At 55.8% G+C, this 13,188-nt stretch overlaps 1 protein-coding gene across 6 annotated transcripts in view; it reads left to right on the top strand.

The window, feature by feature from the left end:
- The window catches only part of GTF2IRD1 (GTF2I repeat domain containing 1), a 111,035-nt gene that overhangs the window by 53,260 nt on the left and 44,587 nt on the right, over nt 1–13,188 (top strand). For all 6 annotated transcript variants that reach the window (XM_038539072.1, XM_038539071.1, XM_038539070.1 and 3 more), the window contains 6 exons: nt 2,865–2,890; nt 3,772–3,880; nt 4,818–4,855; nt 5,317–5,397; nt 6,029–6,118; nt 12,670–12,717. In XM_038539072.1, the coding sequence (XP_038395000.1) occupies nt 2,865–2,890; nt 3,772–3,880; nt 4,818–4,855; nt 5,317–5,397; nt 6,029–6,118; nt 12,670–12,717 (392 nt within the window). The remainder of the gene's footprint in view (nt 1–2,864; nt 2,891–3,771; nt 3,881–4,817; nt 4,856–5,316; nt 5,398–6,028; nt 6,119–12,669; nt 12,718–13,188) is intronic.

Raw genomic sequence — 13,188 nt, 5'->3', positions numbered from 1 at the left:
TGGCTTAAATCTCTCTTGCTGCCACCTGTTTCCTTCAGATGACTCTTGGTATAGGGGGAGGGGGACTAGGTGGGGAGAAAGCTGTAGGGACACCCCAGCATCCCTGTAGTATTTAGGTCCTCACCTGAATTAGTCCCTGTGGTATTAGGTCCTCACCCGGGCTGACTTCGATCTACCCCAGTCTAGACTGTGGTTTATTCAGTTCTTGACTGGGTTTTGCCACGGGCCTCCTGCAGGCCCCCGCCCTTCACTGGGCTCTACTGGGGACTTCACAAACAGTAGGCAGAGCCACACCTGTCCCCAGAGGCCACTACCAGTCATGGGGGTGAGGGGGGCGAGTGTCACTCCTGTGATGAGTCCAGGGCACGAGAGGATGGCAGGTTTCCAGGTGTCAAGTCAGTGGCATCTGAGCAGCAAGCCTAGGGGGCTTCCTGGAGGAGGAGGCTTTGGCATCGGGCAGATTAGGCCTGAAGTCACTTGAAGCAGGATAACCTTGAATAGTGCCTCCCTTCTGAGCCTTTTCCCTGGTTTGCAAAAATAAGGACAATGACGTGTCCATCCCTCGATTTTTCTCGACATATAATGAGGCAGACATAACTCTTGGCACATAGTAGATGCTCAATAAATATGAGTGCTTTCCTTGACCTCATCTCCCTCGTGTACAAGAAAGCAGTGAAGTGCATTGGTGCTGACAGCCTGAGTTTGAGTCCTGGCCCCGCCTTTACCAGCTATGTGTTCTTGGGCAAGTTACGTAACTGCTCTGCGTCTCACTTCCCTATCTGTGAAATGGGGCTAGTGGTTGTCCATGCCTCACGGTGCTAACGGGAGACTGAATGGCTGGATGGGACCGGAGCGCACCAAGCAGCGGCTGTTCTGTTCTCAGCCCTCTGGACACTTTCTGCTGTTACACATCGCAGCCTGATTAGTGGAGCATTTGAGAAATGCTCGGGAGAAATAAATTGGGAGAAAGGGCTGAGGAGCGGCCAGCAGATGGGGTCTCTGCCCCAGGCTGGAGGGAGGCCAAGGGGAGAAGCCACTCGACGAGGACTGCGCATCTTGTTATTGGAGGTAGGGGGCTCCCCAGCCGCCCAAACCCCTGTTCCCACCAGGACACCGGCCCCCAGGGAGAGGATCCAAGCTTCCGCCCGAGGGGCAGGCATATCAGTTCTACCTCAGGCAGAATTTAAGGGGGAAGAGTATCTGGAGGGGACCCTAGAAGTCTGGGCTGTGTTTGGAAGATTGACAGCAGCCCCTGGTCAGTACGCCTGTCCAGTGGGCCTTCCAGGCTGGGCAGCCCGTGAGGGCACCTGTCACAGTTCCCGAGCCACATCAGACCTCCCTGTCGCCTGCCTGCCAGTTCCACCCAGGAACCCGGGCAGGCCCGGTGCTGCCTCAAGCCTCTGCCTCTTGGGCTCACCGATAAATGGGTAACGCCGTCAATAATAAAACCAGAGTTGACACCTGGGTGGCTCAGTGGTTGAGCGTCTGCCTTCAGTTCAGGTCATGATCCTGGGGTCTTGGGATCGAGTCCCACATTGGGCTTCCCACAAGGAGCCTGCTTCTCCCTCTGCCTATGTCTCTGCGTCTCTCTCTGTGTGTCTCATGAATAAATAAATAAAATCTTCAAAAAATAAAATAAAACCAGAGTGGAGGCGGGCAGCTTCCTTGTCACCAGGTAGGGCTGAGGAAGAAAATTGATTTCCCCATAGGGGCTGCCATGGCTGCTCAACCTCATGGGACCCAGATGAATGTGGGCCCCAGGAGCAGGGGAGCTGGGGTCCTTTCAGAATGAGGACGGGACATCACGTCTGGGGCCTTGGTGCTCCGCTCCGGTGGCCCGAGCTCAGCCTCCCACACTCACTTTTGGCCTCCGTTTGAATTTCCCACTGGGCCTACCCTGGACATCGTTTGGCTCCTGTGTCCAGGCTCAGACATCCTTTCCTGGGCCCCATGGAGCGTCTGTAGCCTCAATGAGGCTACAATGAGCCTCAATGAGCCCACGACCATGGGCTCATTCCCTTGTCCGGCCGCTCTGTGGCATGCAGGCTTTGCTGTAGGCACCCCCACACCAGCTGCCTATAAGGTTCCCCCGACCCTCTGGGTAGTATCCAGGTGGGGGCTGGAGTGGAATAAAAAGAACACCAGGCACTAGAGGTAGTGGGCTGGGTGATCCCAGCTTCCTCACCAACCTTCACTCCACCTTCATGTTTCTGGCCCAGACTTCCAGGCATCTTATCAGGATTATGCAGGGATCCCAAATGGTCGCAGGTCCCCAGCCATCCCTCCTGCAGTCTGTGCTCTGTGTGTGATGGAGTGGCCGTTGGGGGCCCCCCTCCCATTACCTACTTGCCTGAGCACAGCACTGGACGCTGTTCACCTCCTCCCTGAGGTCTTCCCTGACCCTCTCCCTGCCTGGGCCCCATTGGCTTCCAGGACACCGTGAGGGGTCCCGTTGTTACCCTGCGTGGCTGTGATCTGGTAACAGGCCTGGCTTGTGCAGATAACCGAGAGCTCCTTGGGAGTGAGGACACAGCCTAGGGGACTCTGGTGGGAAATGGTATGTCATCTTCCAGCTGTGGCCAAGGGGAGCTCACAGCTGGAAGCGGCCCCTCGGTCACCAGGCTGAACAGGTTGAAACCTCTAGGATCAGCCAGGGGCTGGGAGTGTTTTGGGGTACCTGGCTGTCCTGGGGTGTGCCCTCTCCTGTCCCTGGGCATGGCCAGCCCAAGACCCAGGTCTGTAGCAGTAGCCTTGTGTGTGGGACTCAAGTGAGCATCACCGAGGGGGCCTGCAGGCCTAACCCTGAGCCTGGGGGGCCCCTCAGGCCTGCATGGCTCTCACACTCCTGTCTCCTCTCTCCCCAGGATGTTTGATGAGCGGATTTTCACAGGTACGTGTAGGGACCATCTTGTCCCTTCTGATGGTGCCAAGTAAGTGCTTGACCTGCCATCACAGTGGACCCCGGGGTTGAGGGGGAGCCTGGGTATGGCTTCCGCACCCAGGGTAGACACAGTGCCAGGTTCCCAGGTAGATAGCACCCCCCGTCCCGGGAATCCGGTAATAATAAAGCTAATGTTGGCTGAACGCTGTTGCGTGCCAGGTACTCTGCTAAGCTGTGAGCATGTTCAATGTTACTTTGATTTCATTTGGAACAGCCCTCTGAAGCGGGTTCTGTTCCCGTCCTGAGGCCTGGCTGTAAACCCAGGGCTCTGAGGCCTCAGCCAGGAGGCAGCACCCTTCCCATGAGGAAGAGGCTGGCTCTGCCTGGTGCAGCAGAGGGAGTGCAGATCTCGGGGCATGACATACCTGGTCCTGGTCCCAGCCTATGTCCCACCAGCTCGGTGACCTTGGGCAGGGTCATAGGGACCTCAGTTTCCACATCTGTGAAATGGGGGTATTGAGAAGCCCTTTCCCCTGAGTTCCTGGGATAATTAAATGGGAGAATGGTCCCATAGTTCGGCCTTGGGGGCAAGTTGGTCTCTTTCCTAAGGGTTCCCTTGGCTTTTGTAGTGGAATGTTAGGTCAGGACAGTCATATCTGACTGCTCCTTCCTCCTGCAGTCCTCCTATATCTCTTGGTCTCCTCTGGCACTGGGGCTATATTCCTTCTCCCAGGGGAGGCATCTCTACCCAGGACCTATTTCTGGCTTGGCAGAGGCCAATACACAAAAGGTGTCCTCAAGAGCCTCACACAGGCTCCTGCCCAGGTGCCCCGCAGGCAGGCAGGAGGCTGGAAGGCCTTTGCCCTGACCTTCCCACCCTTTCCACCCAGGGAACAAGTTTACCAAAGACCCCACGAAGCTGGAGCCAGCCAGCCCGCCAGAAGATACCTCTACAGAACTCTCCCGTGCCACGGTCCTCGACCTGCCCGGGACCACTCGGTAAGGCCCCACCCAGCTCCTGGCCCACCTCCCCAATCTGGGTGGGTGGTATTACCTGCGGGGAGGAGCACGGCCTGGAGCTGGCTAGAGGGTGCGGTGCTCAGCATCTCCTGACACCCTGACACCCCGACGCCCTGTGTAGGCACAAGGTCATTCCCCCACAGACCCCCTCCACACCCTGTGTCCTCACCCCACTCTGGGCCAGGGAGAATCCAAAGGGACAGAGGAGAGCAAAGGCCCTGCTGACTTCTTTCTACCTGGAGAGCTTCTGTCCCCCCTCAGGATCTAGCCAGATGTTGCCTGGTCTCTGGGAAGCCTTCCCTGGCACCTAGACTCGGTCAGGCACCTGCCCTGTGTGTCTACAAGGCCCTGCACTCAGCTTGTGAGAGCATCCGCCAGTGCCCCCCACCCAGGCTCCGGGCTCCTTGACACCAAGGATGGCCCATTTATCCCAGAATCATCATGTCCAGCCCAGGATGCCCCCACGGTGCTCTGTGAATTAAGTGAATCATCCCTCCGGGGGCCCTGTCCACCTTTGCACCCCACCCCTCTTCCTAGACCTCTGTACTCGCTCCAGGCTGGTGGTCCTTCAGCTCCCAGTCCCCCCAGCAAGTGCTGGTCACCACTGTACTAAGTGGTGGGGCTCCCAGACTCGCCAGAGCCAGGCCTCAGGAACTCCCAGCTGGGGTGGGGGACGGTGGACGCCCAGACCGTTCACCCCAGGATCGCGAACAGAATCTTGGCTCAGGCAGCAGGTGACTGTTGTCCTGGGAAAGCCAGTGCTGGGCATTTTGCCCGTGGGGAGGACTGTGATGTGGGGATAGGAGGGAATGTGGTCAGGGGAGCAGAGTTGGCTGCAATCGTGGGCTCCTGACTGCCTGGAGGAGGAACCTAGGGCTGATGCCATGTCGTTTCTTGGCCTCCTTCCTTCCCACAGGTCAGACAAGAACAGTATCTCTGAAGACTGTGGGCCAGGTGAGGAGGAGGAAGACCCCACTGTGTGTGTCCTGGGGTGAGAGGGCGTCCACCAGCACCCCCCAGCCGCCGTGGGGAGGAGGCAAGCTCAGACCAGGAGCCTGAAGTCCTAATAAGTTACCCTGCCACTCCTGCCCCCACTCCTGAGGCCTCAGAGGGTGCTGGGAGCTCACTGGGGGGCTGGAGGGGCAGGTGGGACGCACAGTAGTCGGGAGACCCGGATTCTGGCATCACCACTGCTTCTCCGTGTGTCTGTGGCAAGTGGCTTCCCTCAGGCGCCAGGCCTGTAAACTGGGGATACCAGTCTCTGCCTCTCTGGGCTGGGCAGGAGCTTGAGGCCAGCATGACTTTCCCTGGGGTGTCACTAATAAGTTACAGACATAAGAATGTTCTGGAAGGTTTGCTTTGCCCGGCCAAGCTCACGCCCACACCTAACTGGCTCCCTCATTTCCTCCTTGCAGGAACTTCTGGGGAGTTGAGTGGGCTGAGGCCCATTAAAATTGAGCCAGAGGATCTAGATATTATTCAGGTCACCGTCCCAGGTAAGGGACAGATGTCTGAAGGGCTGACCTGCTGCACTGCAAGGACCTCCAGGAATCAAACAGCTCCCAAAGCAGGGCTCCTGAACTGGCCAGAACCCCGTGTCCCCTTCTGGGCTATCCGCTCTGTCTCCTGAGGGCCAAGAAGGGGTTTCCAGCCATTGTTTCTCTAGTTTGGTCCTGAGAACAGTGGGGTATGGAATGTGCTTTTTGCAGCCGTGTCTGCCCCTGTGCTGGCAGTCCCATCCCTTGGCTCTGGCCATCCTGAAGGTCCCCCACAACTTCCCTCCTAGGCCTGACTCCCCTGGGATTTATAAGGCAGGAGGGAGGAGAAGAAAAGGTATGGGAATGGGAGGGTCTGAGTTTGACACCAGACTTGGAATCTTCTGAGCCTTGGTCTCCATATCTGTGAAAAAGAGAGTACGCTTGGTCTCTGGATGCTCAGCGTGGGGTCCCACAGCTCTCAGGCTCCCGCCTGGCCTCTGGCCTAGCTGGTCACTAAAGCCATCCTCCCAGAGTTCCCAGGTTCGGCTTCCTTAGGGGTCCTGCTCTGTGGGCATGTGGGGCTGGGCTTCCCTGAGGGACCGTGATGAGGTGGCACAAGCAGAAGTTGCTGTTGTCATTTTGTCTCCAGACCCTTCGCCCACCTCTGAGGAAATGACAGACTCAATGCCTGGGCATCTGCCCTCAGAAGATTCTGGTTATGGGATGGAGATGCTGACTGGTAAGAAATGGACTGGGGACCCACCTTCCTGGGCGTAAGGGGGAGAAGGGTGGGCCAGGAAACCCCCAGGCTTCCCTTGGTATCGATTGCTCCCCTCAGGGAAAACCCAGTATATGCCTGACTCCCTGTGCAGCCTAGGTTCCCTTCCGGAGACTTAAAGTAGGTCTTGGTTATGTTAAGTCTGGCTTCTACATCTTTCCCAGAGGCCCCTGTGTGAATTAGCTTGTTCATTTGTTCAGCACCTATTTGCTGAGCACCTACTAGGTACCAGGAGGTCCTGTATACAGTGCTGGGGACAGAACAGAATACCAAACACATCAAGGTCCCTGTGTTCCCAGCGGAGACAGAGTAAGCAAATCAGTAGGTAAAATAGAAAATCAGATGGTGGGGACTCCTGGGTGGCTCAGTGGTTGAGCGTCTGGCTTTGGCTCAGGTCGTGATCCCGGGGTCCTTAGATTGAGTCCCACATCGGGCTCCCTGCAGGGAACCTGCTTCTCCCTCTGCCTATGTCTCTGCCTCTCTCTCTATGTGTCTCATGAGTAAATAAATACAATCTTAAAAAAAAAAGAAAAAGAGTCAGATGGTGCTGAATGCAGTGGGGGACACCAAGCCAGAAGGGGCTGGGTGTGAGGGGCGGGGGTGCAGTGGTGGTGGGTAGGTGGACTTGGGTGGTTAGAGAGGACCTCACTGAGAAAGTGACTGGAGCAAAGACTGGAAGGTGGTGGGGGCCACTAGACGTCAGGAAAGAGCTTTCCAGGCAATGGGAATACTATGTGCAAAGGCCCTGAGGTGGGTTATGCCCAGCATGTCCAAGGAGAAGCAAAGCAGCCTGGGTGGCTGGCACGGATTGAGGTGAGAAGGATGAGATCAGGAAGATAGGTGATGGTGTGGGTTATGCAGGGCAAGTACGGACATTTTAACAGTGTTTACTCTGCCCGTGGGGTTGAGGATAAACTGCAGGAGAATGAGGACAAAGGTAGAAACAGATTGTTGTAATATCCTAGCCAACACGACAGGTCCAGCAGGTAGATAGCAAAGGGGAGGGCATGGGATTCTGTAGGTTTTGTGTTTGTAACTTCATTTAGGAAATGTTCAAAAACATGCAAAATTTAAAATAGTAGTTTAATGAATCTTGTGCACCAAGTGCCCATCTCCAGCCATTATCAACAGATGTTCTGCATTTCTTATAGATCATAAAAGTAAGAATTACTATAGATAAAAAAGTTTTTTATTTTTTTAAGATTATTTGAGACAGCAAGCAGGAGCAGGGGGGAGGGGCAGGAGGAGAGGAAGAGAGAATCTCAAGCAGACTCTACTGAGTGTGGAGCCCAGTGTGGGGCTCCGTCCCAGGACCCCAAGATCATGACCTGAGCCAAAATCAAGAGTTGGATGCTCAACCCACTGAGCCAGTGAGGCTCCCCCGGGGGAAGTTTTTTAGAGGTTGGTTATCACAAAGACAAATAGCATGTCAACGTTCGCAGATATGCTAGAAAATGATGTTAGTACTCAAATAATTCAAATTTGGAAAGCTTTGTAGTACAGGCTGCAGGGCCAGGCCACGAAACTCAAGGGGACTGGACTGGCTTTTTTTGTTTCCCGTGTGTGCAGTATCCGGCATGGGCTTGATTGGAAGTAGAGGGTGGGGGCGCCTAAGGGTACGAGGCATAGCAGGTGGCATTTAAATGACCAGCGCAGGGGCGCCCGCCTGGCTCAGTTGGTGGAACGTGCAACTGTTGATCTTGCTTGGGGTTATGAGTTCGAGCCCCACTTTGGGCGTAGAGATCACTTAAAATGGTGAAATTAAATAAATGAACAGTGCAAAGCGGTGTCAGAAGTGTAATGCTCATCATGAAGAGCAACTGCAGAGAGGTATTGGCGGTGTGGCATTTATGTAAGTTTGGAAACGTAAAAACAGTGCTGCTTTATGTTTTATTAAAAAATCAGGTGCAAAAATGACAATGCTAACTTGTGTTCACTCTGGCTGTTTGTTAAAATATTCTGTGTGCTTTTCTGCACTTTAGAAATTCTTCCCCAACCAAAAATAGACACATGACTGGAAAAACATAAGGTTTCCTGCAGGCCCAGGCGGGTGGTGCCATGTTAATTGGTGACAGAATGAAAGCAGAACGTCTCTGCTCCTTGTCCGCTTCCGTCGTCTCTGTCAGGGAGCATGGCCTGGACACGGGAAAGCGTCAGAAGGACCCAGAAGGACCCCGTACTCCTGCTCAGTGAGGAGATGTGCAGGCTCGTCAGAGCAGCTGTGGATGCCTGTCAGTCTCTAGCTTCCGAGGAGTTGGATCCCAGGCAGATACTACCTAAGCTCCCCTCCCACAGCACTTGAGAAGTCATGGGGTGTCCATGGAAAACAGACTTTTCCAGAAGAGCGTTTGTCCAAATGGCAGACAGGTCGAACACCTGCCCATCCTGGGCTCAGTTCTGAAACAGGTTGCCACGCAGATGACTGAACCATCAGAAGGGACCCAGTGGAGGCACATTCTTTAGGACCGAGTTGACTCATGGGACACCAGGATCTGGGACCGACCGTGGGCCAGCTGGGGTGGCAGGGCGGCACGGGGACCCCAGCCTCTTCCTGGGGGAGCTTTCCCACACTGTCTTGGAAAGCTCGGTACTTCCTCTCATATTTATCAGTTGGGTAAAGGTAGCTGCAAGGTGTTGCAGTTGGCAGATGCCTTGGGAAAGGGTGCACAATGTACCCAGGAATGACATTACTTGTGGCCTTCGGAGGCCAGATACTGGGCTGGAATCCACAAGAAAAATTCACGGCCTGAGGATGTGTGTCATGGGTAGTGTTCCCCAGGGACCAGACTCTGAGCTGGAGTTTAATGGGTGGGGGGCTATTCGGGGCTGCCCTTGAGATCAGCATCTATGCAAGAAAGGAGGTGGGAGCACAGGGGCACCAAGAGGGAGACACAGCCCCGCCAGTCCCGTGAAAAGCTCTGGAGCTGAATGGCCCCTTGGTATTGTTCCAGGTTGAAGTGGGATATCTTCCCTTCGGTCATGGGATGGGAGTCGCCCTGGGAGGGCAGTGCTTTGAGGGGCAGCTGCCACGGCCCCTCGCCAAGCACACTCCCTGCTGCTGCGGCCATACGCCTTTCCTGGAAGGGGACCTGAGGGGCGCATCCCAGGGTCCGGCCCCACATGAACGGATGATCGATTGCACACAGAAAAGAAAGAGCAGGCAAGACAAACAAGGGCAGCCTCAGAGACACAGAAAGAGGCATCTCTTCTGCACCCCTTAATCGGGCCGAACCTCTGTTGAGCATAGTGAGAAATGGGTGCTCCTCTGGTGCTGGCAAGAATGCAGATTGCCAAGTTGCCTTTTCAAGAAATACGTCAGCTTGAAGAGCTGTCAAAACAAGCACTTTTCTGGTAGCTCCCGGGGATCCAGTCCTGGGAAAATGATCTGAAATACGGATCGCGTCTCCCGCACGGAGATGTTCATGACTGTGTTACGGGGGACGGTGGAGAACTGGAGAGAGCCAGCCGCGCCATCAGGGAATTGTTGGTGGCAGCCTCCTGATGGACTGTCAGCCCCGCCAAAAATAGGCAGGAAGGGGGAGCACGGAAGGGCACAAAGCTGAGCTGTGTGCAACTGTTGAAAGAATAATCACCGGTTAAACAAAAAGGAAGGGATCGCCGCCATAGTAGCTATATGAGGTTACGTGGTGTGTCTTTTTGTTTCCTAAGTCAGTTAGGGTGTGCTTTTAATACCTCGGTCGGGGAGAAAGAATATTCTGGATGGGTGGGGCAGGACCGGACTTGGCAACAGTTGAGATGAGCTGAGATGACCTGAGGCTCAGGATGAGCTGAGCACCAGGGGTGGCGGGCCACCAAGGTCTCAGGGCACCGGGCTGTGGGCACAGCATTGGAAGAGAAGACTGTGGGTGTCTCTCTCCATCGGGACACCAGGGAGCTAGGCGACCGAGGACTAGCCTATGGCCATGGTCCATTTCTATTGGAAAGGCGTCTCCTCTTTGGTTTGACAGAGAAGGGGAGCCTGAGGTCTGGCACAGCCAGTCCCCCCACAAGGTCACCCAGCCTTGGGCTGGAACTCAGGTTTGCTGACCGCCTGTCCAAGGCGCCTTTCCAAGCCCCACTCAAAACCTATGAAGCGGGAAGATTCTGAGGCTTTCAGGACTGCCATGGATTAGAAGGGTGTGTGTGTGCACACGCGTGTCCGTGTGTGTGCTTTTTCTGCTTACATGTGTACATCGTAAAGTAAATGATGCAGGGCTATGTCACCCATAGAGGAGACGCTCCGCTGCCCCCTCCTCGGGCAGCTACCAATTTAGCATCCATCCCTCGTATGTCTTTTCTGCAGATGTGCATATGTACATCACTACGATTTTGCACAAATTGTCCCGCCTTCCCTGACCTGGTGCCTTGGACACCTCTAGAGCGCTGTGATGTTTGGCGTGTTATTGATCATTTCTGGAGGATGTTGCCAGTTACTTGCAGTTGAGAATGTGGGAGCCGTGACCAAGTGGGTGGGCTCGTTCAGGGTAAATAGCCCAGTCTCCAACACCTGGGTGGAGAATCTGGCAAGTTCCCCACATTTGGAATTTGGAACCCCAAAACACATGGGTCACGGCCCCCCAGGAGTGGAACCTAGCCCTCCTTACCGGGGCCGAAGATACCTGGACTTGGTAGACGGCAGAGATGGGTCCTCTCCTGCTTTGGCTTTCCAGATTGTTGCCACAGCCAGGACAATGGCACGTGGACAGCTCACGGCAGGGACAGACACCCTGGCCAGGTCTCCCCCTCTCCAACCCACCTCCTAACTTTGATTGGTGCCCCAACCCCAGGGACTGATAGTCACCTGACTCCTTGTCATGGGTCCCTGCCCAGGAAAACTCCCTGATGGCCCTGCTGGTCTCACTAGACTCCTCTCTGTCTGCCTGCCCTCTTCACCCAGAAATAGCAAAAATACAGTGTATTTGCAGGATCTTCCAGAAGCTGACCCTGAGATAAGGCTTCGCATACTTGCATGGGAGGAGGTCCAGGCACACGAACCTGGGGTGGAAGTGGGACAGGGACAGTGCAGGAGTGGTACCAGGCCCATTACCGCTGTGGACAGCTGAGTCGGGACCACCAGGGCTGCGTCAGCCGCACACTGAGTTACGCAGCCGGGCGAGGAGGGACCTGGGGTAGTGATCCTCTGGATCGCCCTGCATCGCTGGCGGAGAGCTGCCTGCCAGGCTCTGCTCCTCTGCCCTCACAGCTTGCTGGGGCTGCCACTGCAGCCAGAGTCGAGCCTTCAGGCAGAGCCCAGAGGGCCCAGCATCCGCTGCCCACAGTGTGTCTATTTCCCTGACCAAGCTTTAGGCCTGAGGCCCAGGGCTGGCCCTCTGCCTTTTCAAGTCTGCTGAGCATAGGTGCAACCCTCCAGAACCTTCCAGCGCCTTCCAAGCTACGCCCCAACCCTCAGGCTTGCCTGGTGATCCCGGGCACAGGCTCATGGTTCCCTCCATCCTGAGCGAATTTTGACTCTTGGCAGCTCTGCCGACATCAGCCCCTTGATTTCTGGCTCAGCGTCCTGTATGGGACAAGGGACCATGCCCTGTAGCCCTCGTCCCCACGTGCTCCCTCCGGGAGCAGGCGGGAGAGCAGATGGGCACTGGCCAGGAGTCTGGCAGACCTGAGGTCACCTGCTCCACCGCTCTCCAGCCCGGCTACCCGTCATGGGCCGAAACAGACCCTTGAAGGCTTAGTTAGTCCTGTGTGAAGGCACCTGGTGACACTTCCCAAATTACAGCCTCCTTCCGGTGGTTTCAAATACTGAACAGCCCTGATGCCTTCCTGGCTCTGGCCCTGGCAATAAGGGGGTGCTGCTGAGGGAGGCCCTGCAGTGTGCCTGTCCAACCCCCCGGCCCCGTGCACCCCGGTCTGCTGTCTGTGCACGTGTACTTCCTCCTCCAGCCAAACCTCAGTTTGCAACCACCCCCCGCACTGCACCCCTCTCTCCCCCCACTGCTTTTCCCCAAACCCTGGTCTCCACCCTTGGTGTTCCTCTCCTGCAGAAAGCCTCCCTCAGCCCCCTCCCAGGCCACCAGGGGCCCCCACCCCCATACAGCTCCAACACTCCCCTGTTCACGCACCATGGCCTGGCTGCCTGGGGACGAGGCTGGATCTGTTGCTCTGAGCTTAGGTGAGGGTCGGTGCCATCTCCTTAGCCAACGGTCTTCACGGCATCGCTGCTGATGGGCATTAGGTGTTCGATCTGGTGTTACAGCAGGACAAGGCTTTGTCTTGTCCCTGAGTAGCCTAGCACCTAGGGCAGAACCTAGAACATGGAAAGGACCAACTGGGGTCTGGTCTCCAGAGGGGTACATGCCAAATGTGTGAGGCACCTGGCTCTGAACTTGCCCTCCTTGTGTGAAGACAAGGGTGGGGTGCCTGTACAGGATCGAGGTCCCTGATCCCTTCTGGGGGGTTGCTATGCCACACCCCACTTGTCTGGCCTGACCTTTGCAGCATTCAGCCCAGGAGGTGATGCCCGTGGCTTCCTGGCACCCTCTGTTCTCTTTCAGAGAAAGGCCCCAGCGAGGACCCGCGGCCTGAGGAGAGGCCCATGGAGGGTGAGGCGCTGTCCACCTCTCACATTTCACCCCATCACCCCATCTCTCCTCCCCTCCTGCATGCTTCCCCTCCCTGTTGTCTCTGGTTCTCTCCATCCCAAATCCCCCAACACCCTGTTTGGACGTGAGAGTCCTGCGGGCAGCCTAAGGTGGGCGGAGGTTTATAGACCTGTCTTCCAGAACTAGGAGGTACCTGGTCAGTACAAGCAGCTGTTTCTGGCAAGGGAAATGCAGAGCATTCTCTGTCTTTATTTTTATACACACCCTGCTTCTTTCACAAAGGTTTGAAGTCTGGAGTCTGAGAGAGTGCTATTGAGGCTGAGAAGCACAAAATTGGCTTTGTGTCCAAGAGATCTGCCCATTCTCAGGAACACCACTCATTCCCTTCCTGCTAAGTGAGAGTAGTGCAGGGAGAGATCAAAGTGGGGATGGCTCTGTTTCCTCTTGGGAGTATCTGCCCCAGAAATGGAA

This window comes from Canis lupus, chromosome 6, assembly GCF_011100685.1.
Source record: "Canis lupus familiaris isolate Mischka breed German Shepherd chromosome 6, alternate assembly UU_Cfam_GSD_1.0, whole genome shotgun sequence".
NCBI lineage: Eukaryota > Metazoa > Chordata > Mammalia > Carnivora > Canidae > Canis > Canis lupus.
The sequence above is the reverse complement of the archived record's forward strand: the minus strand, read 5'-3'. Positions and strand labels throughout refer to the sequence as shown.